Genomic DNA, 25,952 nt, shown 5'->3' with positions numbered 1-25,952 from the left:
GATCACCTCGTCCTCTGCTACAACACAACACATTTATACAATGATCACCCCGTCCTCTGCTACAACACAACACATTTATACAATTATCACCCCGTCCTCTGCTACAACACAACACATTTATACAATGATCACCCCGTCCTCTGCTACAACACAACACATTTATACAATGATCACCCCGTCCTCCGCTACAACACAACATATTTATACAATGATCACCCCGTCCTCATCTACAACACAACACATTTATACAATGATCACCCCGTCCTCTGCTACAACACACACATTTATACAATGATCACCCCGTCCTCATCTACAACACAACACATTTATACAATGATCACCCCGTCCTCCGCTACAACACAACACATTTATACAATGATCACCTCGTCCTCATCTACAACACAACACATTTATACAATGATCACCCCGTCCTCTGCTACAACACAACACATTTATACAATGATCACCCCGTCCTCTGCTACAACACAACACATTTATACAATGATCACCCCGTCCTCTGCTACAACACAACACATTTATACAATGATCACCCCGTCCTCATCTACAACACAACACATTTATACAATGATCACCCCGTCCTCTGCTACAACACAACACATTTATACAACGATCACCCCGTCCTCATCTACAACACAACACATTTATACAATGATCACCCCGTCCTCTGCTACAACACAACACATTTATACAATGATCACCCCGTCCTCTGCTACAACACAACACATTTATACAATGATCACCCCGTCCTCTGCTACAACACAACACATTTATACAATGATCACCCCGTCCTCTGCTACAACACAACACATTTATACAATGATCACCCCGTCCTCATCTACAACACAACACATTTATACAATGATCACCCCGTCCTCTGCTACAACACAACACATTTATACAATGATCACCCCGTCCTCATCTACAACACAACACATTTATACAATGATCACCCCGTCCTCTGCTACAACACAACACATTTATACAATGATCACCCCGTCCTCTGCTACAACACAACACATTTATACAATGATCACCCCGTCCTCCGCTACAACACAACACATTTATACAATGATCACCCCGTCCTCATCTACAACACAACACATTTATACAATGATCACCCCGTCCTCTGCTACAACACAACACATTTATACAATGATCACCCCGTCCTCATCTACAACACAACACATTTATACAATGATCACCCCGTCCTCATCTACAACACAACACATTTATACAATGATCACCCCGTCCTCTGCTACAACACAACACATTTATACAATGATCACCCCGTCCTCTGCTACAACACAACACATTTATACAATGATCACACTCAAAGGGCATTAATATGCATGGATTAAAGCTAAATAAAACCTCACGACTGAAAATGTTTGTATGGTCAACAACAATCCTAATGTGTCATTTCACAAAACTGTGTGAAAGAGTCCCCTAGCATTGTTCCCCTAAACAATTAACATATTGTATACATTATACGTATACGGTATATGTATAATGATGTAATATTGTTGCTGCCAGTTCTATATGCTGCCAATGAAGAAATCAAAGATTGAGGCTTTAAGTAAGCAGGTCGGAGAGGCTTATTATTGATCCCCATTTCGCAGTGCCCTAGAGCCCTGGGAGATGGATTGCTGAGGTACCATCAGCTGCTTGTGGGTGGGTGGGTGCGTGCATGTGTACGCGTCAGGTGTTTTACTTACCATTGTCACTGTAGTCATCAACTAAAATTATCTCTTTGACCAAGTGGACGGGGCTTTTCTTCAGAACACTAGAGAGAGATGTTAAAGTCAATGTTAAGGTCTCTCCTGCAGAGTACAGACACATTTGAAATTATGTAAAATATAGTCGTACAAAAACCTTTACATGAAAAATGGGATTTTTACTCGAGTCGTGGCCCATAAAAATTGGTCCGTGACCCACAAATGGATCCCGACCCACTGTTAGGGATCAGTGGTGTGGGTTAAGGGGCAGATAGAGGGTCCTCTGCCTAATGCCAGTGGTGTGGGTTAAGGGCAGATAGAGGGTCCTCTGTCTAATGACAGTGGTGTGGGTTAAGGGCAGATATAGGGTCCTCTGCCTAATGACAGTGGTGTGGGTTAAGGGCAGATAGAGGGTCCTCTGTCTATTGACAGTGGTGTGGGTTAAGGGCAGATAGAGGGTCCTCTGTCTAATGACAGTGGTGTGGGTTAAGGGCAGATAGAGGGTCCTCTGTCTAATGACAGTGGTGTGGGTTAAGGGCAGATAGAGGGTCCTCTGTCTAATGACAGTGGTGTGGGTTAAGGGCAGATAGAGGGTCCTCTGCCTAATGACAGTGGTGTGGGTTAAGGGGCAGATAGAGGGTCCTCTGCCTAATGACAGTGGTGTGGGTTAAGGGCAGATAGAGGGTCCTCTGCCTAATGACAGTGGTGTGGGTTAAGGGCAGATAGAGGGTCCTCTGCCTAATGACAGTGGTGTGGGTTAAGGGCAGATAGAGGGTCCTCTGCCTAATGACAGTGGTGTGGGTTAAGGGCAGATAGAGGGTCCTCTGTCTAATGACAGTGGTGTGGGTTAAGGGGCAGATAGAGGGTCCTCTGCCTAATGACAGTGGTGTGGGTTAAGGGCAGATAGAGGGTCCTCTGTCTAATGACAGTGGTGTGGGTTAAGGGGCAGATAGAGGGTCCTCTGCCTAATGACAGTGGTGTGGGTTAAGGGGCAGATAGAGGGTCCTCTGCCTAATGACAGTGGTGTGGGTTAAGGGCAGATAGAGGGTCCTCTGCCTAATGACAGTGGTGTGGGTTAAGGGGCAGATAGAGGGTCCTCTGCCTAATGACAGTGGTGTGGGTTAAGGGCAGATAGAGGGTCCTCTGTCTAATGACAGTGGTGTGGGTTAAGGGGCAGATAGAGGGTCCTCTGCCTAATGACAGTGGTGTGGGTTAAGGGGCAGATAGAGGGTCCTCTGCCTAATAACAGTGGTGTGGGTTAAGGGGCAGATAGAGGGTCCTCTGCCTAATGACAGTGGTGTGGGTTAAGGGCAGATAGAGGGTCCTCTGTCTAATGACAGTGGTGTGGGTTAAGGGCAGATAGAGGGTCCTCTGTCTAATGACAGTGGTGTGGGTTAAGGGCAGATAGAGGGTCCTCTGTCTAATGACAGTGGTGTGGGTTAAGGGCAGATAGAGGGTCCTCTGCCTAATGACAGTGGTGTGGGTTAAGGGCAGATAGAGGGTCCTCTGCCTAATGACAGTGGTGTGGGTTAAGGGCAGATAGAGGGTCCTCTGCCTAATGACAGTGGTGTGGGTTAAGGGGCAGATAGAGGGTCCTCTGTCTAATGACAGTGGTGTGGGTTAAGGGCAGATAGAGGGTCCTCTGCCTAATGACAGTGGTGTGGGTTAAGGGGCAGATAGAGGGTCCTCTGTCTAATGACAGTGGTGTGGGTTAAGGGCAGATAGAGGGTCCTCTGTCTAATGACAGTGGTGTGGGTTAAGGGGCAGATAGAGGGTCCTCTGTCTAATGACAGTGGTGTGGGTTAAGGGCAGATAGAGGGTCCTCTGTCTAATGACAGTGGTGTGGGTTAAGGGCAGATAGAGGGTCCTCTGTCTAATGACAGTGGTGTGGGTTAAGGGCAGATAGAGGGTCCTCTGCCTAATGACAGTGGTGTGGGTTAAGGGGCAGATAGAGGGTCCTCTGTCTAATGACAGTGGTGTGGGTTAAGGGGCAGATAGAGGGTCCTCTGCCTAATGACAGTGGTGTGGGTTAAGGGGCAGATAGAGGGTCCTCTGCCTAATGACAGTGGTGTGGGTTAAGGGGCAGATAGAGGTTCCTCTGTCTAATGACAGTGGTGTGGGTTAAGGGCAGATAGAGGGTCCTCTGTCTAATGACAGTGGTGTGGGTTAAGGGCAGATAGAGGGTCCTCTGTCTAATGACAGTGGTGTGGGTTAAGGGCAGATAGAGGGTCCTCTGCCTAATGACAGTGGTGTGGGTTAAGGGCAGATAGAGGGTCCTCTGCCTAATGACAGTGGTGTGGGTTAAGGGCAGATAGAGGGTCCTCTGCCTAATGACAGTGGTGTGGGTTAAGGGGCAGATAGAGGGTCCTCTGTCTAATGACAGTGGTGTGGGTTAAGGGCAGATAGAGGGTCCTCTGCCTAATGACAGTGGTGTGGGTTAAGGGGCAGATAGAGGGTCCTCTGTCTAATGACAGTGGTGTGGGTTAAGGGCAGATAGAGGGTCCTCTGTCTAATGACAGTGGTGTGGGTTAAGGGGCAGATAGAGGGTCCTCTGTCTAATGACAGTGGTGTGGGTTAAGGGCAGATAGAGGGTCCTCTGTCTAATGACAGTGGTGTGGGTTAAGGGCAGATAGAGGGTCCTCTGTCTAATGACAGTGGTGTGGGTTAAGGGGCAGATAGAGGGTCCTCTGTCTAATGACAGTGGTGTGGGTTAAGGGCAGATAGAGGGTCCTCTGTCTAATGACAGTGGTGTGGGTTAAGGGCAGATAGAGGGTCCTCTGTCTAATGACAGTGGTGTGGGTTAAGGGGCAGATAGAGGGTCCTCTGTCTAATGACAGTGGTGTGGGTTAAGGGCAGATAGAGGGTCCTCTGTCTAATGACAGTGGTGTGGGTTAAGGGGCAGATAGAGGGTCCTCTGCCTAATGACAGTGGTGTGGGTTAAGGGGCAGATAGAGGGTCCTCTGCCTAATGACAGTGGTGTGGGTTAAGGGGCAGATAGAGGTTCCTCTGTCTAATAACAGTGGTGTGGGTTAAGGGGCAGATAGAGGGTCCTCTGTCTAATGACAGTGGTGTGGGTTAAGGGCAGATAGAGGGTCCTCTGTCTAATGACAGTGGTGTGGGTTAAGGGCAGATAGAGGGTCCTCTGTCTAATGACAGTGGTGTGGGTTAAGGGCAGATAGAGGGTCCTCTGCCTAATGACAGTGGTGTGGGTTAAGGGCAGATAGAGGGTCCTCTGTCTAATGACAGTGGTGTGGGTTAAGGGCAGATAGAGGGTCCTCTGCCTAATGACAGTGGTGTGGGTTAAGGGGCAGATAGAGGGTCCTCTGTCTAATGACAGTGGTGTGGGTTAAGGGCAGATAGAGGGTCCTCTGCCTAATGACAGTGGTGTGGGTTAAGGGGCAGATAGAGGGTCCTCTGCCTAATGACAGTGGTGTGGGTTAAGGGGCAGATAGAGGGTCCTCTGCCTAATGACAGTGGTGTGGGTTAAGGGGCAGATAGAGGTTCCTCTGTCTAATAACAGTGGTGTGGGTTAAGGGGCAGATAGAGGGTCCTCTGTCTAATGACAGTGGCGTGGGTTAAAGAGGGAGTGCCACAATTTTTCCAGTACTTCATTAGACATCCTGGAGTCGTTTTTATGTGCAATGGTGTAACTTTGTATTTAGGGTTACTTCCTGGAGGCTGAACCCTTGACAGTCAAACTATATTACTGTTTATGAAATAAACAGTAACTAAAAAGTAAACTAAAAGTAGACTAAAAATGTCTTCTATGTCAGTCGCTCTTCGATTTTTCAAAAATAGCAGACCTAGATCTGCTATTTTTCAATAGCTAAAGCACGACATGATGCTAACACCAAAATGGGTTCCCGCCCAAAATGGATTAAGGGGCAGATAGAGGGTCTTCTACCTCAGTGGTTCCCAAACCTTTTCATGTCAAGGACCCCAAAATTGACACCAATTAGCCCACGGACCCCCAGTTGAAAATATATGCCAGGGACCCCCCGTGAGACAAGATCTTTACGGCTATAGCAGTGATTCTCAACCCGTTTAATTTCAAGGACCCCCCAGTTTGACATGCATTAGTCTTGTAGATCTGCTATTTTCACAAGTCCCGGGCAAACATCTAATCTCTATTTTGGGTCACAGCCTTAAACTTTTTGGAACCACTGCTCTATCTGATGACAGTGATGAAGGATAGAGGCAGGGACGTACCTGACTACGGTTCTCAGCAGAGCAGAGCGTGCTTCGTTGTGGAAGGTGATGACCACACTGGAGGCTGGAAGGTCCATCTGCCACGTTTTATGTCTGCAACTGCACACACAGGTTTGTATCAGTTCACTTGTGAGGAGGACATCAATATTGTTAAGACCGTGATTTTATGAATGCCATTTTAACGATAAAACTATAGCCAAACAATTGCTGATCTACAAGCTCACAATGAGTCACGCTGCGACGTGTTGTGAGCTTGTAGATCAGCAATGATTTGGGTGCACGACACCAGCATGTGTCAACACACACACACACACACACACACACACACTTTAACCACTTAATCCTCCATACTTAGTGAAGTAATACTTTCTCTTTCTTGACCTCAAACCCTTAAATGGTGCATTTATATAGCGCCTTTATCGAAGGCACTTCACATAGATGTGCATTACATTCACCCATTCACACACACATTCATACACCGATTGCGGTGGAAGCCATGCAAGGTACCAACCAGCACATCGGGAGCAATTTGGGGTTCAGTGTCTTGCCCAAGGACACTTCGACAGGAGGAGCCGGGATTTGAACCGCCGACCCATAGATCATGCTCTACCTCCTGAGCCACAGCCACAACCCTTAGATCTCATATATGGAGCTGACCTGTTCTGACATATCATATGTTGATCCTTCCCCATCTGTCCTTCCTCTCATCTCCCTTTTGACTGATACCTGTCCATTCAAACTCTAGACGGACCCGCTCCAAAGTTAGTGCAGAAGAGCCCGGCTGGCGGCGAATACTAGAGTTCTCAACGGATGTGTACACGCGACCTCGCCCTTTAGGCCCGAAAACGAAGGCCGGACTTACCTGGGCCCTCATCAAACCCTGTACACTCAAGACACGCTCCATATATGGCCAGTACAGAATTCATTCCATATGCTGACCCCCCCCCCCATGCCCTCAGGGCGTCTTACTGGTAAATAAAGCTCAATTGAAAATATCGTTCGTCAGGAGGAAACATATGTCCAAAACTGTGGGTCTGCTACTTTTGAAGCTTTTGTGTGTAGTAAGATCAAGTATTATGGAATTAATACACGGGGGGAAAAATAATTAATTTATATATGAATGCAAGAGGTTTCTGCCCGACAGCAAAGATATACAGAAGACACAGACATCAAAAACAGAAGAAGCACAGCTGGAGTTACAGAGTGTAAGTGCTACTTGTCCATGTGGTAAAGTGCCCACATACATACATACTTGATGCAGCCAGTTGACCTATTTTCTGAGCCAAATGTTGCGGTGCACATGGGCACAGTGGGTGAATGTGGATGAGGCAATATGCGGCATTTGTAGGGGGAAAATACCCACTGTGAGAGAGCAACTACAGCCAATCTAAGATCACATTAGGATTTAACAAACTCTGCTGAATTCTGCTAAACCACACCATCATGGAAGAAGAAGTCAGTGGGACTAGCACCAGTGTTGCTTGCTGAAGAGCTACAAGCTCACAAAGCATTGTGATGCTTGTAGACTGGCTATTTTCAGTGAGGGGACAGACCATCATACAGAAAAGTATAAATCAGACTTTGAATTAAAACTCAGTATTGATGAGTTTTCCACTGGTCTCGTCAGCGGTGCTGGTCTGGAAAGAGGAATAGTTGACAATGCTCCACACATCCCAGACTCTTCTCCCTTCTGGCTCCGAGACTGTGTGGAACAAACTCTCCATTGCAGTTAGAACTGCAGACTCACTACCAATTTTCTGCCGTATTAGCTCTCCACCAAACAGACCTCAGATTACTACACACTGGTAGTCAAATGTAGTCAGGAGATCAGTCAGTTGGAAGGTGTAAAAAAAGATAAGTTGCTGAATGAAACGGCTACTACTAAAAATCACACCCGTGTGAAGTGAGGGGCGCTCTTATCATCTTACAACATCATGTTTGCACCAACGGGTGCTAATGTTTGTTTTAGTCCTCAAAACAAACACATTTCTCTTTATTGTCTATGGCGTTTTCTTAAACAAGCATCGTGCTGCATTTCATGTATGCTTTTACTTTTACCTTGCTTACTATGTAAATTCACTGTGAAACAGCAGGAGATAAGGCCAATAAAATAAATCTTGGTTGTGCTCTGTTGGGGGAAGGGTGTGTGTTACGTTGCTTTACCACAGTAATGCAAGTTTCATATCGGTGCAGCCCTAGCTAAAACTTCTAGCTAAATGGGTTAGGAATATATGAATACAACAAGTGACATTCAGTACTGTACATGCACACACACACACACACACACACACACACACACACAGATTGACAGACTGAAGGGACAAATCCCCTGAGATTAGAACACTGCAGCTACATGATGTGTGTGTGTGTGTGTGTGTGTGTGTGTGTGTGTGTGTGTGTGTGTGTGTGTGTGTGTGTGTGTGTAAAGACACAAATCCTCTGTTGACATAAATTTGAGGAACATGGCTGAGAGTGAGAACGGAGAGGAGGGGAGAGGAGAGTAGGGGAAAAGAGAAGGAGAGCAGTGGGGAGAGGATAATGGATAATGGAGAAAAGAGGAGTGGAGAGGAGAGAGGGGAGAGGAGAAAAGAGGAGTGGAGAGGAGAAAAGAGGAGTGGAGAGGAGAAAAGAGGAGTGGAGAGGGGAGAGGAGAAAAGAGGAGAGTGGAGAGGGGAGAGGAGAAAAGAGGAGTTAAGAGGAGAAAAGAGGAGTGGAGAGGGAGAGGAGAAAAGAGGAGTTGAGAGGAGAAAAGAGGAGTGGAGAGGGAGAGGAGAAAAGAGGAGTTAAGAGGAGAAAAGAGGAGTGGAGAGGGGAGAGGAGAAAAGAGGAGTGAGAGGAGAAAATAGGGGAGAGGAGAAAGAGGAGAGAGGAGGGGAGATGACAAAAGAGGAGAGAGGAGTGGAGAGAGTAGAAAAGAGAGAGGATAAAAGAGGAGAGGAGGGGAGAGGAGAAAAGAGGGGAGAGGAGAAAGAGGAGAGAGGAGGGGAGATGACAAAAGAGGAGAGAGGAGGGGAGAGGAGGGGAGAGGAGAGAGGAGAAAAGAGAGAGGAGGGGAGAGGACAAAAGAGGGGAGAGGAGAGGACAAAAGAGGGGAGAGGAGAATAAGAGGAGAGGAGGGGAGAGGAGAAAAGAGAGAGGAGGAGAGAGGACAAAAGAGGAGAGAGGAGAAAAGAGGAGAGAGAGAGGGGAGAGGAGAAAAAAGGAGAGAGGACAAAAGAGGGGAGAGGAGGGGAGAGGAGAAAAGAGGAGAGAGGAGAAAAGAGGAGACAGAGAGGAGAAAATAGGAGAGAGGAGAAAAGAGGAGAGAGGAGGGAGAGGACAAAAGAGGAGAGAGGAGAAAAGAGGAGAGGAGAAAAGAGGAGAGGAGAAAAGAGGAGAGAGGAGAAAAGAGGAGAGGAGAAAAGAGGAGAGAGGAGAAAAGAGGAGAGGAGAAAAGAGGAGAGAGGAGAAAAGAGGAGAGAGGAGAAAAGAGGAGAGGAGAAAAGAGGAGAGAGGAGGGGAGAGGACAAAAGAGGAGAGAGGAGAAAAGAGGAGAGGAGAAAAGAGGAGAGAGGAGAAAAGAGGAGAGGAGAAAAGAGGAGAGAGGAGAAAAGAGGAGAGAGGAGAAAAGAGGAGAGGAGAAAAGAGGAGAGAGGAGGGGAGAGGACAAAAGAGGAGAAAAGAGGAGAGGAGAGGAGAAAAGAGGAGAGAGGAGAAAAGAGGAGAGGGAGGAGAGGAAGGAGAGGAGAAAAGAGGAGAGAGGAGGAGAGGAGGGGAGAGGAGAACAGAGGAGAGAGGACAAAAGAGGAGAGAGGCAGGGGAGAGGAGAAAAGAGGAGAGAGGAGGGGAGAGGAGAAAAGAGAGAGGAGGGGAGAGGACAAAAGAGGAGAGAGGAGGGGAGAGGACAAAGAGGAGAGGAGGGGAGAGGACAAAGAGGAGAGAGGAGGGGAGAGGAGGAGAGAGGAGGGGAGAGGAGAAAAGAGGAGAGGAGGGGAGAGGACAAAAGAGGAGAGAGGAGGGGAGAGGAGGAGAGAGGAGGGGAGAGGAGAAAAGAGGAGAGAGGAGGGGAGAGGAGAAAAGAGGAGAGAGGAGGGGAGAGGAGAAAAGAGGAGAGAGGAGGGGAGAGGAGAGAGGAGGAGAGAGGACAAAAGAGGAGAGAGGAGGGGAGAGGAGGAGAGAGGAGGGGAGAGGAGAAAAGAGGAGAGGAGGGGAGAGGACAAAAGAGGAGAGAGGAGGGGAGAGGAGGAGAGAGGAGGGGAGAGGAGAAAAGAGGAGAGAGGAGGGGAGAGGAGAAAAGAGGAGAGAGGAGGGGAGAGGAGAAAAGAGGAGAGAGGAGGGGAGAGGAGAAAAGAGGAGAGGAGAAAAGAGGAGAGAGGAGAAAAGAGGAGAGAGGAGAAAAGAGGAGAGGAGAAAAGAGGAGAGAGGAGGGGAGAGGACAAAAGAGGAGAAAAGAGGAGAGGAGAGGAGAAAAGAGGAGAGAGGAGAAAAGAGGAGAGAGGAGGAGAGGAAGGGAGAGGAGAAAAGAGGAGAGAGGAGGAGAGGAGGGGAGAGGAGAACAGAGGAGAGAGGACAAAAGAGGAGAGAGGAGGGGAGAGGAGAAAAGAGGAGAGAGGAGGGGAGAGGAGAAAAGAGAGAGGAGGGGAGAGGACAAAAGAGGAGAGAGGAGGGGAGAGGACAAAAGAGGAGAGGAGGGGAGAGGACAAAAGAGGAGTGGAGGGGAGAGGAGGAGAGAGGAGGGGAGAGGAGAAAAGAGGAGAGGAGGGGAGAGGACAAAAGAGGAGAGGAGGGGAGAGGAGGAGAGAGGAGGGGAGAGGAGAAAAGAGGAGAGAGGAGGGGAGAGGAGAAAAGAGGAGAGAGGAGGGGAGAGGAGAAAAGAGGAGAGAGGAGGGGAGAGGAGAGAGGAGGAGGGGAGAGGAGAAAAGAGGAGAGAGGAGGGGAGAGGACAAAAGAGGAGAGAGGAGGGGAGAGAAAGAGGAGAGAGGAGGGGAGAGGAGGAGAGAGGAGGGGAGAGGAGAAAAGAGGAGAGAGGAGGGAGAGGACAAAAGAGGAGAGAGGAGGGGAGGAGAAAAGAGGAGAGAGGAGGGGAGAGGACAAAAGAGGAGAGAGGAGGGGAGAGGACAAAAGAGGAGAGAGGAGGGGAGAGGACAAAAGAGGAGAGAGGAGGGGAGAGGACAAAAGAGGAGAGGAGGGGAGAGGACAAAAGAGGAGAGAGGAGGGGAGGACAAAGAGGAGAGAGGAGGGGAGGAGAAAGAGGAGAGAGGAGGGGAGAGGACAAAAGGAGAGAGGAGGGGAGAGGACAAAAGAGGAGAGGAGGGGAGAGGACAAAAGAGGAGAGAGGAGGGGAGAGGAGAGAGGAGGGGAGAGGACAAAAGAGGAGAGAGGAGGGGAGGAGAAAAGAGGAGAGAGGAGGGGAGAGGACAAAAGAGGAGAGAGGAGGGGAGAGGACAAAAGAGGAGAGAGGAGGGGAGAGGACAAAAGAGGAGAGAGGAGGGGAGAGGACAAAAGAGGAGAGAGGAGGGGAGAGGAGAGAGGAGGGGAGAGGACAAAAGAGGAGAGAGGAGGGGAGAGGACAAAAGAGGAGAGAGGAGGGGAGGAGAAAAGAGGAGAGAGGAGGGGAGAGGAGAGAGGAGGGGAGAGGACAAAAGAGGAGAGAGGAGGGGAGGAAAAGAGGAGAGAGGAGGGGAGAGGAGAGAGGGGGAGAGGACAAAAGAGGAGAGAGGAGGGGAGAGGACAAAAGAGGAGAGAGGAGGGGAGAGGAGAGAGGAGGGGAGAGGACAAAAGAGAGGGGGGAGAGGACAAAAGAGGAGAGAGGAGGGGAGAGGAGAAAGAGAGAGGAGGGGAGAGGAGAAAGAGAGAGGAGGGAGAGGACAAAAGAGGAGAGAGGAGGGGAGAGGAGAAAGAGGAGAGAGGAGGGGAGAGGAGAAAAGAGAGAGGAGGGGAGAGGACAAGAGGAGAGAGGAGGGAGAGGACAAAAGAGGAGAAAGGAGAATGGAGAAAATAGGGGAGAGGAGTAAGGAGAAAAACAGAATAAGAGGAGAGGAGAAAGGATTAAAAATGGTAAAAGAGGAGTGGAGAGGAGACCCATGCGCATTATAATACAGTGGTCTGTCAGCAATTAGTCCAAATATCACGTGATTTATGTTAAGGTTGTGGCCGGGAGACCATTCATTCATTGCCTAGCCTGTACAGTGACTGCTTGTGACCATACAGTTTTAAGTGTCATGGTAGGTTAGTAGAGGATGTTGTGGTTGTTGGGATGAGTTGTTCCAGCACAAGAAGCTCCCTGGCTGCTACAGGCAGCTTTTAGGCCGTGTTGGGACCCATGAAAAAGTGCTTAGAACAAGGGTCCTCAACTAGAAATGATGAAGGTCCACAATTTTTTTTTTAATAAGACCGAGGTCCGGTCCCATGCGCGGCGTCCTTCGGAGAGCGGGGCTCTATGCCCGTTTAGTATGGTCAAGCCAAGACCTTACAGGTCTGTAACTCTGAGAGATGGAACCAAATGGACCCTTACAGCCTGAGTGTACAAATGGACACATGCATGTCTGTAACTCTGACACTATGGGTCCATTTGGTTCCATTCGTACACTCTCAGAGTAAGTTACAGACCTTAAGGATCCATTTGTGCAATAACAATCAAAAGTTATGTGGGTCCTTGAAAAAAAAAAAAAAAAAAAAGGTTTGATATTAAACCACTGTAGTGGTTGTCAGTGGACTCTTAATGTGTCATATAAATCAGTGTCATACGATATTCTGAGGAAAACCATGGAGACTTAACAGGGTGTGTTGATCAATAAGAACATTAACATCAAGTCTTTCCACGGACTCACGTAACATGTTGATGAGTAATTACTCCTGACCAGATCTCTTTCAGGGGAACGGACTATGTTAATCCACTTCTTGGTCCACAAGAAGAGAACTCCGTTCGTTTAAAACGGGACGTTGTGTGAAAAGGCCCTTTTACATTGAACGTATGGTTTTACAAAAAAAGCAACATACCTGACACAAAGTGAAAGTGGCACCCGCAAATCCATGGATTCCAGTAGCCCTGAAACATGACTACATCGGCAAAGTGCAGCGATCCATTTACTTATTTTTTCTTTACATTTCGGCAGTCTGTAAAAGGATAGCTCCGAGTTCTTTTTTAATCTGTTTGTACAGTCAATCGCACAACAGCTCTTTCCCATTTTCCCAGTTTAGAGTGAATGAAAACAGCATCGCAACAGTGAGTTGCTAGGTTGCTATGGACAACAAAAAGTTCTTCCGCATACGATGACGTCACGCATACTCAAGGGAATAAAGCGGCTACGCGATTGGTCCACGTGACCAAAACCACACCACTCCCCTTGCACATAATATTATTACGCCTTGTAAGAAATAGTCCCGTCTTCGATCACGGATTATAAAAAAACTGCAGGAGGGCACGAGTAGAACTTTTTTATTTTGACTTTCTACCTATAAATCTCTTTTATGGAGAAAAAATGGTGTAGTCCCACTTCCGTGGGAACGGAACTGAACGAAAAGGGACCTCACAATACGGCCTATTTGGACTGGAGTAGCTCACCAATGACAGGCAGTGTTGCGGCTGTTGCCATGTCTGCTTATTATAAGCGACTTTGATCTGCTTGCTTATTCAGTAAAGATGCTTGTAAATATTGGTAGTCTAGGGTTGCCGTTTTTTAGGGCTTGTTTCTGAAGTTTAGTTTATTTGGGCTTGCTTCCAAATTTTGGATTATCATTTAACCCATTTAGACCTGAAGCCGATTCTTTTTTAAAACACCTTCTAAATCCTGACTTAAGTTTTATGAAAAACTTCAAATATATATTAAATATAATAGCCGATGCAAAGGTTTAAAGTGCTCATGCCTCATGTGTCCTATAACCGCTTCTTTTGGGCATGTTTTCCTAGACCTGGTTTCATATTTGTCTCACAAAATGTCAACTCCAATGACATGCTCACAAGTAATTTTTTTGCTAATCCAATTTGAGTTTCAAGTCTTTCATCTGATGCATGCCATCCGGTCTGTTCTGTTTAGAACACATTGGTGCTGATCGCTCCAGCGGTTTGCAAGATTAGCTCCAGACACAGACAGACGGACAAAGAGACACACTGTCATACATCTCACGTAGCCAGAAACGATTCCACAATTTCCAAATGAGTCTGGGACTACTAGTACAGTTGTCATCCGCTTTTAAAATATCATTATATTTTATTTTAGAATTTCCATGCCTAGTAAGCTGCAAGCTATATTATGCTTTGATTATTTTGAGGGGCGATAGCCCCTCCTATGTCCAGCTTATGGTGTGTAACCTAAATTTTAACATTAAGGCAAAATTACCTAAAATTCATTCTGCTTTCAGTAGCATGTGACGTGTCAAACTATGGGGTTTTCATGATTCTGAATCCATTCCAAGCATTAGTTTTGCACAAAAAACATTCCTTGGGCTAAAAACAGCCATAGCCACTTGCCCAAACGTGCTCAAATGTGCTGACCTCATCACATTTGTGAATACGGCTTTGACTGTTTTTAGGCCAAGGAGTGTTTTTTATACTAAACTAATGCTTGGAATGGATTCAGAATCATGAAAACACCCTAGTTTTCAAAAAAGAAAACAACATTTTTAATCATCTGGGTACCCCCCAAAATAATTCCGGGACCCCCCGAGGGGTCGCCACCCACGTGTCGCCACTCTCTTACTATTCCACTCCGGTACGGGCACTACGGCAGCCAATGAGAGAGATAGCTTGCTAGTCCAGAAAGGCAAAACAATCGTTCATAAACCAGCTCTGCTGTGCTTCACACAGCAGCTGGTAAAAATAGTTGCTGAATTAAACGGCTACTATGGTACTAAGAATATAGCCATAGGCTTGATGTCTTTTTCAAACACATGAAAATGTACATGCATGAGAAAAGATGCACAACAGAGACGGCCAAGCAGCAGCGCTTGCTGCACCTGGCAGTTATGACTCGAGTCATTCTTGTTTACTTATAGTTCCAACAAAGTGCTTGTCCTGTTCAACAAGTTTATGTAAAATATGTACGTTTTTCAGATCAGGTCAGATTAGAGAAAAATAGTAAAGCGACAGGAAATCAACAGTAGAGAGAGAGAGGACATACTAGACAAGACAGGGGGTCGATACCGACCCTAGTCCTGGCACTGAGCAGCAGATTTTCCATGCAGTGTGCACACTGCACAGTATATCAGGGGTTTACAACAAGATGTTCGCTTTTTGAGTGGTGCAACCACTCCAAGGAACAGCTATGTCCCTATGTTTAGAGTACCAACTGTTGCACCACTCACTTCAGACCGGTCTGATTTTCTTAAACATTAACCACTGAACCCTATACCATCCCTATTCTGAGGGGAACTGCGAGGCGTTGTGAGCTAGCAGGTCTGCTATTTTCGACTAAGAGGTTTGGTGTAGAGGGGGGGGTGGGGGGTTCCCTCCTCTACACCAAACCACATCAGCAGGTGGTCTTTTCATACCAAGACACCATATCTTACATAGTTTAACAATAAGGATTATAAAAGAGAAAAGGTTTTAATCTCAGGTACTTATTCATCGTCTGGAAACCTTGTATGTCCAAAACCGTTACTTTTCAGGATTCAAATTAGAAACGGCAAAAGTACAGTAGCAGATCTACAAGCTCAAAACGTGCCGCGTTTTGCGAAAGCAGATCTGCTACATTTAATGCTTTTGTGTGATGCGCAGCTGTATATGTTCAAGTACAAGTAGGTCACACTTAACAGTTAACACTCCTCTGAAACAGGTTGATGACTACAAGTATTTGGGTTCATGTTCATCTTCTTCCCAAAAGGACTTTCAAACTAGGAAGGGTATGGCCTGGTCAGCCTGCAATGACACGCATAAATTCTGGTCATCCCAGCTTAGTAAGATGTTAAAAGTAAAAATATTTAGGACGACCGTTGAGCCGATTCTACTCTATGGCTCCGAGACATGGACACTTTCAAATAATCTAGAGAAACGGTTGGATGGCTCTTACACCCGCCTTCTAATGAGAGCGTAAAATCTGTCTTGGAAGAGCCACCCATCGACTAATCTAATATACGGCAAACTTCCCCGTGTTTCTTCACTAGTCCGATCCAGAAAAACACAGTTTGCAGGCCACTGCTACAGAGCTGACAATGAGGTTATATCTTCCCTTCTTCTCTGGAGTCCTGCCTCAAAGCAGACCAGAGATAGAAAACTGTCGTTCCCTGATGTCATCGCTAGGGACATCAGTAAGCAGGAACTGGGGATGGCAATGAAGGACCAGAAAGTCTGGCGTGGCATTGTGAAATCCATGATCTCGACTGCGGTCGAAAAATTATGACGATAAGGTCATTAATTTACCAAAAAAAAACACACAAAGTTAGGATATGGAGATAAGAGGTTTCTGCCCGACAACAACGATATATATTTGGGGAATATTTCTTGCAGTGCAGTAACCTCAAGCTGCCCGGCTTAACATGGGGGCGCATTGACGTATGGCCCCAGTAGCCAATGCTGGCATCTACATATAGTAGTTATGTCTATGGTCTGTATGTGGTGCACTGACTGCATCTGGCCGAGTCTTATCAGGACTACGCTAAATTAATGGCTTTAATGTGTGTGCTGACTACACTTCCTGGTTGCATCTGATAGGCCACAAAGGAGGAATTAATTTCCCAGAAGGTCCTTTCCATTGTATAACGCTGCACACACAGTGTGTGTGTGTGTGTGTGTGTGTGTGTGTGTGTAGTATAGTGTGTATATTTGTTGTGTGGTTTAGTGGTTCTCAAAGTGGGGTCCTTGAGAAGGTTCCCCGGCTATATCATGGATAGTTAGGATCCAAGTGGACTAGAGTGTACAAATAAGCATTTGGTTCCATTTCTACACTCTATGTTCTGAGGTTCTTGGGGCTTTCCAGGGGTCCCCAGCAAGAGTAGATAACACAGCATCACAAACATTTCATCACATTTATAAGTTGGCTTTTCCTAAAAAGGGTATCTTTGAAAAACAAAGAAAATTACCCGCACACTGTCCGGAAAATTGGCTTTTCTAAAAAAGCAGATCTACAAGCTCACAGCTCGCCACTTTGTATTACCAACTCAGCAAACTTGTACTTCTGCTTTTTAGCCCGCCAGAACCGTAGTAACCGTAGGATTAAATTAATCGTCTAGCCTGCCAGAACCGTAGCCTAAGTTTTCCAGGGTTACAGTCAAAGTGGGACAGTGGCCGTGGCCATTTTGAAGATGCTTTCACAGGCCTGTACAGTATCTACAAATCGGCGCAATGAATGTAGTTTCTGGTGAAAACAAGGTTTTTCAATGGCCGACAGCAGGCGCTGTGATACTCGCTGTCGGATTTTTCCACCACCGACCGAGAGAACAACATTTTGTCAATGTAACATCCGGTTACGGATATTTGGCTCTTCAAAATAAGGGTTGCGCGCGATAAAACCGTGGCAATGCACGATAGATGAATTAATGCTGGCGGCAAAACGGTAAAATATTTGAAAAAATATTGAATATGTAGTAGACGAGGGGTATAAAGGCACAATTAAGCTATCGCATCCAGCTATAGCACATACTGCATTGGATGATATCTAATGAACATGTTGAAGTGATTTCTCTCTCCCATACTGACGTCACATGCACATGCAGTGCATTTAAGTAGAGGAGCCGGACAGTTATAGCCCTGCAGAGGGGTCTGCTGACCTTTTGACCCTCAAGAATGGTCTCAAATCCTGCCCATGTGGCATAATTGTGTGCACAAATATACACACTCTTACTGGAACTGTCCAATTCCAGGCACCACTGGCCTTCATGTTCATATGTACAAGGAAGTACAATCTATTGACTTGTTTCCCTACAGACTCAGAGACTCAGTTCCATGGGATACCCTTGTACCATAAAGACTTGATTCCATTTCAGCTGGATTAAGTGTCATAAAGACTTGATTCCATTTCAGCTGGATTAAGTGTCATCGCCACAGATCACACCCTGACTTTGGATATGTCACACTGGTTGAATGTTCCACTCAGTCATAAAAGCATTCATTCACAATTCCTTGACCATCAATTGGAAATATGACATTCACTGTACAATAAATGTAGATTCATACATGTGTACATGTAATGCAGATTGTGTGTTATGTGAGATCTAAAGCCATGAAAAGTGCATGCGTACACTCTTTCCCAAAATGAACTTCAAAGAAACTTTGCCTCACGACAGCAATATGTTGACAACGTCTGGGAATGTCACAAGACATCTCAATGTCTCCATCTTGCAAAGAGAGTGACATACATGGTAACTGAGCCATGCATTGCACAACAAAGATAACTATATATTGAGGAGGCAGAAAGAAGACCAACTAGGATAGTGGAGAGTCCAGGAGAATCAGGGACGGTATAGGACTAGTGAGATCCAGAGGACCGGATGGAGGGAGAGGAAAGGAACCAGAAGGATGTCTGATGAGAGGGTCTTGGCCACATCACTACACAGACCAGCTCCCGACGCTCTGACCTGAGCGTCCCAGGCGATCCCAGGCAACCCAAGGCACTACAACGAGAAGCTCAGGGGTTAGCCAGACCAACCACAACCCCTGCCGCTTGCCACCTGCCGCGCAACCTCTCCCCCTCAGAAGACAGACGACCCCAGTCTGCCTCTCTCTCAAAGCTCTCAACAAACCAACTCTCAGGAAAGTGATGCTTTACATCAAGTTTCTAAGTTCATGGCAAAGAACATTATCTATCATATAGATATTTCATTATCATTTGATTTGTTTCTTAAATTCTATTTGAACCTGTATTAGCCTTGTTTAAGAATTCATTTGATTATTGTTCTACTGAGTTTGTCTATTAGCTTAGGTGTGGAAATAAATTGATTCATTTTTAAACAAGTCTATTATTTGCTCAAGAAGTTGAACTTACTGGTTTTTGACACATAAGTAAGAAAGGCTATGTAATGGAAAATATCTCTTACCTTCAGATTCCATAGATTTATTAAGATAAAACAATAATTGATTATTTTATAATCTTTTAATTATTTTATTAGTGGTTTAACTTAAGGGTTAAATACAAATCAATCTGGTGCTTATTCCTAAACTCATTTCACTGGTGCCCCTTCTTAAATTCAGATAGATTTTGACTCTTAATTTTTAAACTTATAATTCATATTTCTGAATAATTAATTCATAATTATGAATTACACTGATATAAAGTCTATACACAGGATTAAATATATAACACGTTACATTATTGGTGCCCCGAGTGAGGCCCACCTATTGTTGATTCAACATTTTTGACGCCTATATTTGGCCAACATATTTTTGAATCGACAATAGGATTTCAACCTTAAACCCTTCGGCTCCACACTATGACATGGAGTGAGGCCAATTTTAACATCCTTGCTTTGCTGATGTGTCATCAACAAATTGTTTTTCTTTTAGTGAGTTCAACTATGAGCAATTAAACCTTGTTAGGGTACATATTGGAACTTGACGTCTCATCCAATTAGCCATTAGGACCTTAACAACCTAAAAGATAATTGATCATTAGGCAGTTGAAAGTCTTGCCTGACTGTCTTAGCCTGTGAAACTTAATACCTGTGCAGCTCCAGTTATTTTTGAGCCAAACTGAGTGCACAGATCCCTGCATGGTCTACACCAGCGGTTCCCAACGTGGGGTCCGCGGACCCCTAGGGGTACGCGACGCATAGCCAGGGGGTACCCAAGCCCCCTCAAAAAAAAAAAAAAAAAAGGGGGCTTGTGAATCATGGTGTGTGTGTGTGATATGAAATGTCCAGTACCTTCCCAGTGCCTCCCCATGTGCCACCCCAGTGTCTTCCCTGCAGTGTCTGCCCAGTGCCTCCCCAGTGTCTGCCCAGTGGCTCCCCAATGTCTCCCCAGTGGCTGCAGTTTCTCCCCAGTGCCTTCCCAGTGCCTCCTGCAGTGTCCCCTCAGTGCCTCCCCAGTGTCCCCCTGAGTGCCTCCCCAGTGTCCCCCCAGTGCCTCCCCAGTGTCCCCCTGAGTGCCTCCCCAGTGTCTCCCCAGTGTCTCCCCAGTGCCTCCCCAGTGCCTCCCCAGTGTCTCCCCAGTGCCTCCCCAGTGTCTCCCCAGTGTCCCCCTGAGTGCCTCCCCATGCTCCCCAGTGTCCCCCTGAGTGCCTCCCCATGCTCCCCAGTGTCTCCCCAGTGCCTCCCCAGTGTCTCCCCAGTGCCTTCCCAGTGCCTCCCCAGTGTCCCCCTGAGTGCCTCCCCAGTGACCAGCCGAGTGCCTCCCCAGTGCCTACCCAGTGTCCCCCTGAGTGCCTCCCCATGCTCCCCAGTGTCTCCCCAGTGTCTCCCCAGTGCCTCCCCAGTGCCTTCCCAGTGCCTCCCCAGTGTCCCCTCAGTGCCTTCCCAGTGCCTCCCCAGTGTCCCCTCAGTGCCTTCCCAGTGCCTCCCCAGTGTCCACTCAGTGCCTCCCCAGTGTCCCCCTGAGTGCCTCCCCAGTGTCCCCCCCCCCCCCCCCCGAGTGCCTCCCCAGTGCCTCCCTGAGTGCCTCCCGAGTGTCTCCCCAGTGTCTCCCCAGTGCCTCCCCAGTGCCTGCCCAGTGTCCCCCCAGTGTCTCCAATAGCAATACAAGAGCAATAATACAAATCAATCTTAATTTATTAATCTTATTCATTAATTATTGAATCAAATTAATTAATTAATCAAAATGTTCGACGCAAGAAGGCCCCCCTGCGGCCTGCGCCCAGCACCATGCCAAAGCTTTTTCCTGCAGGAAACACTGCTTGTGGTTGTAAATATATTGTTATCTGTGTTGCGAGGATGAGGGGGTACCTGGAAAAATATCTACCGCAAAAGGGGTACCTGGTCCAAAAAAGGTTGGGAACCCCTGGTCTACACTAGCTTGAGCTTATGAGCCATATCTATCCGACTCTATCCGAGTCTAACCGTCATCAATTTAGCGCAAAATCGAGTCCACTGACAGAGAAACGCAAACATAAGCTACTGTATGCTTAATGTTAAAATTCACATTATCGTGTGTTTAATCCACAATGTGTTTACATTAAAAACAGTCTAATTGCTTAATGTGCAAAGCCACCGTTAATCGTGTGTTAAAGTCCACTTAAAGTCGTGTAAAAAGGCAAAATAAGCAATTTGTTCATATTGTAATCCTTCAATATGATCCAATCTGGTTAAAAGATCAAATAAACCACTGTAAATTAATAAATATAGGCATAGCTAATATTTATTATATGTTGGTTCATTTTTGTACAAGTGAAGATCAGACAGATAGCCACTGCGCTCCTTGTACAATGTGTTCACAAATTTTAAAAGAACGCTTTCCTTGCTCCTATAGTAGGTGAGTCGATCTATGAAAAAAAAGTGCTTAACCCCAAAGAAATTGCAACAAAAGGTTTTTCAATGGATTTTGGTAGTATTGGGCATGCTAAATAACATACTAAAAGTTTACCAAAATCAACCTCCCAGAAAGCCGCCATTTTCAAGATGGCGTCCAAAATGGCTGCGGGGAGCTTAAAATGGCTATATCTCAAGTGGAGAAAATGTTTAAAAGGATTTTTCAACTGATTCTGGTATCTCTGGGCATGCTTAAGGACATACTAAAAGATTAGGAAAATATACCTTCCGGAAAGGCGTCACTTACAAGATGGCGTTCAAAATGGCAGCTTAAAATGCTTAAAAAGCACGAAAAACTTAAAATGGCTATATATCAATAGAAAAAAAAATACACAAATGATTTTTCACTTGATTATGGTACCTCTAGACATGCTTATGATCATACAAAAATATCTAGGCGTTATTTTAAAAATGGCTGCCTGGAGCTTAAATTGGTTATACCTTAAAGTTGGTTACTATTCAACCAAAAAAGGTGGTTCTGTTGTTGGTCTTTAGTCATCATCCTCCCCAAGCTCCTCTGGAAGAAACTTGTTATGTGGATTGTCACATTCCTGAAGTTGACATGGTCCACAGACAGTAGTACAAGGTAGTCCATATTTTCTGCATGAGCAGCGGAGTGTCCTGCAAGCTGTGGAACAGTTACAATGAATGACCTTCAAGAGACTGTCTGGAGCAACATTCATTGTTGACATGAGTGGGACAAATCTATTGTCCTGAAGGTGCCACCCCCAGTTCAGGGCATCCATACCATCTTCTGTTCCCATCCAGATCATGATCTGGTAGTATGCTCTACGACAGTGAAATTTGGTAGCAGATTCAGTTGGTGGCAGACGTTCAGGCGTTACAGTTGATGAAGCTGAGACAACTTTCTTGCTGAAAGTTTTATATCGCATTGTTGCGAGCGAATCTGTGCACTTTCCACCAAGGAGGACAGCCATTACTTGGCATTAGAGTTGCGCCGATCGATCGGCCACCGATCATGATCGGCCGATCATGCCTGTATCGGATCGGATCGGATTCTCAAAATAAATCAAAATTGCCGATCAAAATGCCCGATCAAAACAGACAGTGGGACAGTGGCAAGTCTCCTTTAAGGGGGCGCCTGTTTTTGCAGCTCCGGTCGCTGTTGAGAGCTTGGGAAAAAATAAGAAATAAGTTACAGGTGGAGATGAAGTGAAGGGAACGGACAAGCAGATGCAAGCCAAGCTATTAGCTTGGTTTGTTAGCTTGAAGCTAACATCACAACCACTGGCTGCTGACAGTGTTTTTAGCCATAGCAACATGTAGCCTGCCAGTGCCCAGTGCTCCTCCTCCTCCCCGGAGAAGTGTGTGGGAGCCCTGGAGACGGAGAGCACGGCCCCGACCTGCACCCTCCGGCTCGCAGCCTCGCACTGAATGAGAAGAGCAGCCGGGCGATTCCCCGTCATTTGCATTTTGAACGGATCGTTCACGGAAGTGACCGGATCGGTTTCGTTCACCAAAAAGAACTAGTTATTTTGATTCGTTCGTGACCGACTCATCTCTAAAGCGCAGCGCAGTTCGCTACGCGTTGAGAGCTTGTAGATCTGTCTATTTTTGCAGCGCTGGTGTCGGGGTTCGTTCACGTTGTCAATAAAAAAATTACTTAGATTAAAGGCGGAGATGAAGTTCAATCAGTGGGTTGAATCAGTAGCTAAACGCTAATCTAAGCACTAAGCTAACGATCAGCGAGCCTATACAGTATACAAGTGCTAACTCTAGCAGCCTGCTTTTTATTTTAGTCTGTACAGTGAAATGTTCAGTTGTCTGTGTCCGTGCACTGAACATGTACGGTATGTTATTATTATTATTATATTTTTGTATTTGATGAAAGAAGAAAGCTACAGTTTACTCTCCAAGTTGTCTCTAAGACAGTGGTTCCCAAACCTTTTCACGTCAAGGACCCCCAAATTGACACTGATCACCAGCCCACGGACCCCCATTTGAAAAGATATGCCAGGGACCCCCATAAGAAGATTGTAGCAGTGATTCTCAAATTTCTCCACCAGTTTAATTTCAAGGACCCCCAGTTTGACTACGAACCCCCATTTAATGCCACTTCTATCTCTGAGACCCCAAATTATATTGTAAAATCAATGTTAACCCTGACGGGTCCATTTGGTTCCAAACTATCCTTTTAGCTGGGGACCCCCTGGAACTCCCTCAAGGACCCCTGGGGGTCCACGGACCCCACTTTGGGAACCACTGCATTTTGAGTCTCTACAGTTTACTCTGTAACCTCCAAGTTGTCTCTAAGAGAGTCTAGAGTGAAATATTGCACGTTGCCTCAGCTTGCAAAAAAACTTTCTCATCTCCTAATTTTTATACTTACAATGTCAATGATGTGTAAGAAGAGTACAGTAGAAACTACAGTAAGTATATATGCTACACAATGGAAAAAAATATGGATTTCACGACGCTGTGATCGGTCGGTATCGGCAATATCGGTATCGGCCTGTACTGTTTCCAGTGATCGGTGATCGGTGATCGGCCCCAAAAAACCTGATCGGAGCATCTCTACTTGGCATCCAAGGTCATCGATCACGTCTGTGGTCTGGTTTGGGACAGTAAAAGCATTTGCACAAGATTGAAGGACAGGATCACCTTTTACAAGCTTCTGAAAAGCAGTCTTTTTGCCAACCCCAAAGATCCGAGAAGTCGTGTCACAGCCAGTCACAGCATGGATGAACATCATCTGAGAACACATTTCATGTCCGAGTACTTCCTTTAAATGTTTTATGTCATACACTTTAAAACTGCCATCAGCTTTTGTCTTGTCTTATCTGAAATAAAGGCACTTACTATCTCCTTGTGCATAGTAAAGGAGTAAAACAAGGAGATCAGTATCTTCTCCAATCAGCGTAGTGGTGTGAAGAAGAGATGCATCCACTGCAGCCTTTGCTATGTCTACATCAGCATCTCCATGTGCATTGATCACAATGCAATTCCTTTCTTTCAGTTCAACACTTATCATTTGGATCAGTCTCTTTTTATTCAGATCTCTTGACAGGAACTCCTCCTTCTTACCTGTGAACTCTGTCTCGGCAGTGAAGCTGACAATGGGATGCATACTGTTGCCTCTTCTTTGATGTGTGTTATCTTTAGTGGATGGCCCATCCTCATAGCCATCGAACACAATGGTTGTTGCTGAGCCATATTTAGTGATGGTGAAGTCTGCATATGACTGTGCAATTTCACCATAGCTTTGTCCGAGCTTCCATGGTATTCGGTGAAGGAGCGAACCTCCATCAAGAACATAATGCTCTGTTTCTGGTACCGAATCTAAGATTGCATCACTTGCATGACCACTGATCGCATGCGCTAGTTGTGGTTTATCAGCCTTGCGGAAAACGTTTCTGGCTTCAAAAAGGGCAGGAGGGAAAGGACTGAGCTCATAACACATAACCTCCTCCAATGACAGCTCTCCAGTTTGGGAGACTATCAGGAAACGTTGAAAAAGAAGTGTAGAATCAATGTCAAGTGTTGAACTGAAAGAAAGGAATTGCATTGTGATCAATGCACATGGAGATGCTGATGTAGACATAGCAAAGGCTGCAGTGGATGCATCTCTTCTTCACACCACTACGCTGATTGGAGAAGATACTGATCTCCTTGTCTTACTCCTTTACTATGCACAAGGAGATAGTAAGTGCCTTTATTTCAGATCAGACAAAACAAAAGCTGATGGCAGTTTTAAAGTGTATGACATAAAACATTTAAAGGAAGTACTCGGACATGAAATGTGTTCTCAGATGATGTTCATCCATGCTGTGACACGACTTCTCGGATCTTTGGGGTTGGCAAAAAGACTGCTTTTCAGAAGCTTGTAAAAGGTGATCCTGTCCTTCAATCTTGTGCAAATGCTTTTACTGTCCCAAACCAGACCACAGACGTGATCGATGACCTTGGATGCCAAGTAATGGCTGTCCTCTTTGGTGGAAAGTGCACAGATTCGCTCGCAACAATGCGATATAAAACTTTCAGCAAGAAAGTTGTCTCAGCTTCATCAACTAACGCCTGAACGTCTGCCACCAACTGAATCTGCTACCAAATTTCACTGTCGTAGAGCATACTACCAGATCATGATCTGGATGGGAACAGAAGATGGTATGGATGCCCTGAACTGGGGGTGGCACCTTCAGGACAATAGATTTGTCCCACTCATGTCAACAATGAATGTTGCTCCAGACAGTCTCTTGAAGGTCATTCATTGTAACTGTTCCACAGCTTGCAGGGCACTCTACACGCTGCTCATGCAGAAAATATGGACTACCTTGTACTACTGTCTGTGGACCATGTCAACTTCAGGAATGTGACAATCCACATAACAAGTTTCTTCCAGAGGAGCTTGGGGAGGATGATGACTAAAGACCAACAACAGACCCACCTTTTTTGGTTGAATCGTAACCAACTTTAAGGTATAACCAATTTAAGCTCCAAGCAGCCATTTTTAAAATAACGCCTAGATATTTTTGTATGATCATAAGCATGTCTAAAGGTACCATAAGTGAAAAATAATTTGTGTATTTTTTTTCTATTGATATATAGCCATTTTAAGCTTTTCGTGCTTTTTAAGCATTTTAAGCTGCCATTTTGAACGCCATCTTGTAAATGACG

The 25,952-nt window shown here is 45.9% G+C and overlaps 1 protein-coding gene across 1 annotated transcript in view; it reads right to left on the bottom strand.

Moving 5' to 3' along the window:
• galnt2 (UDP-N-acetyl-alpha-D-galactosamine:polypeptide N-acetylgalactosaminyltransferase 2) overlaps positions 1-25,952 on the bottom strand; it is a 66,330-nt gene that overhangs the window by 12,013 nt on the left and 28,365 nt on the right. Inside the window, exons 4-5 of the mRNA XM_083760054.1 lie at positions 5,946-6,044; positions 1,737-1,804 (exon numbers count right to left, since the gene is read on the bottom strand). Of these exons, the coding sequence (XP_083616180.1) occupies positions 1,737-1,804; positions 5,946-6,044 (167 nt within the window). The remainder of the gene's footprint in view (positions 1-1,736; positions 1,805-5,945; positions 6,045-25,952) is intronic.

This window comes from Protomyctophum parallelum (assembly GCF_964188405.1).
Source record: "Protomyctophum parallelum genome assembly, chromosome: 2".
Lineage (NCBI taxonomy): Eukaryota > Metazoa > Chordata > Actinopteri > Myctophiformes > Myctophidae > Protomyctophum > Protomyctophum parallelum.
This window is presented reverse-complemented; position numbering and strand designations above follow the sequence as displayed.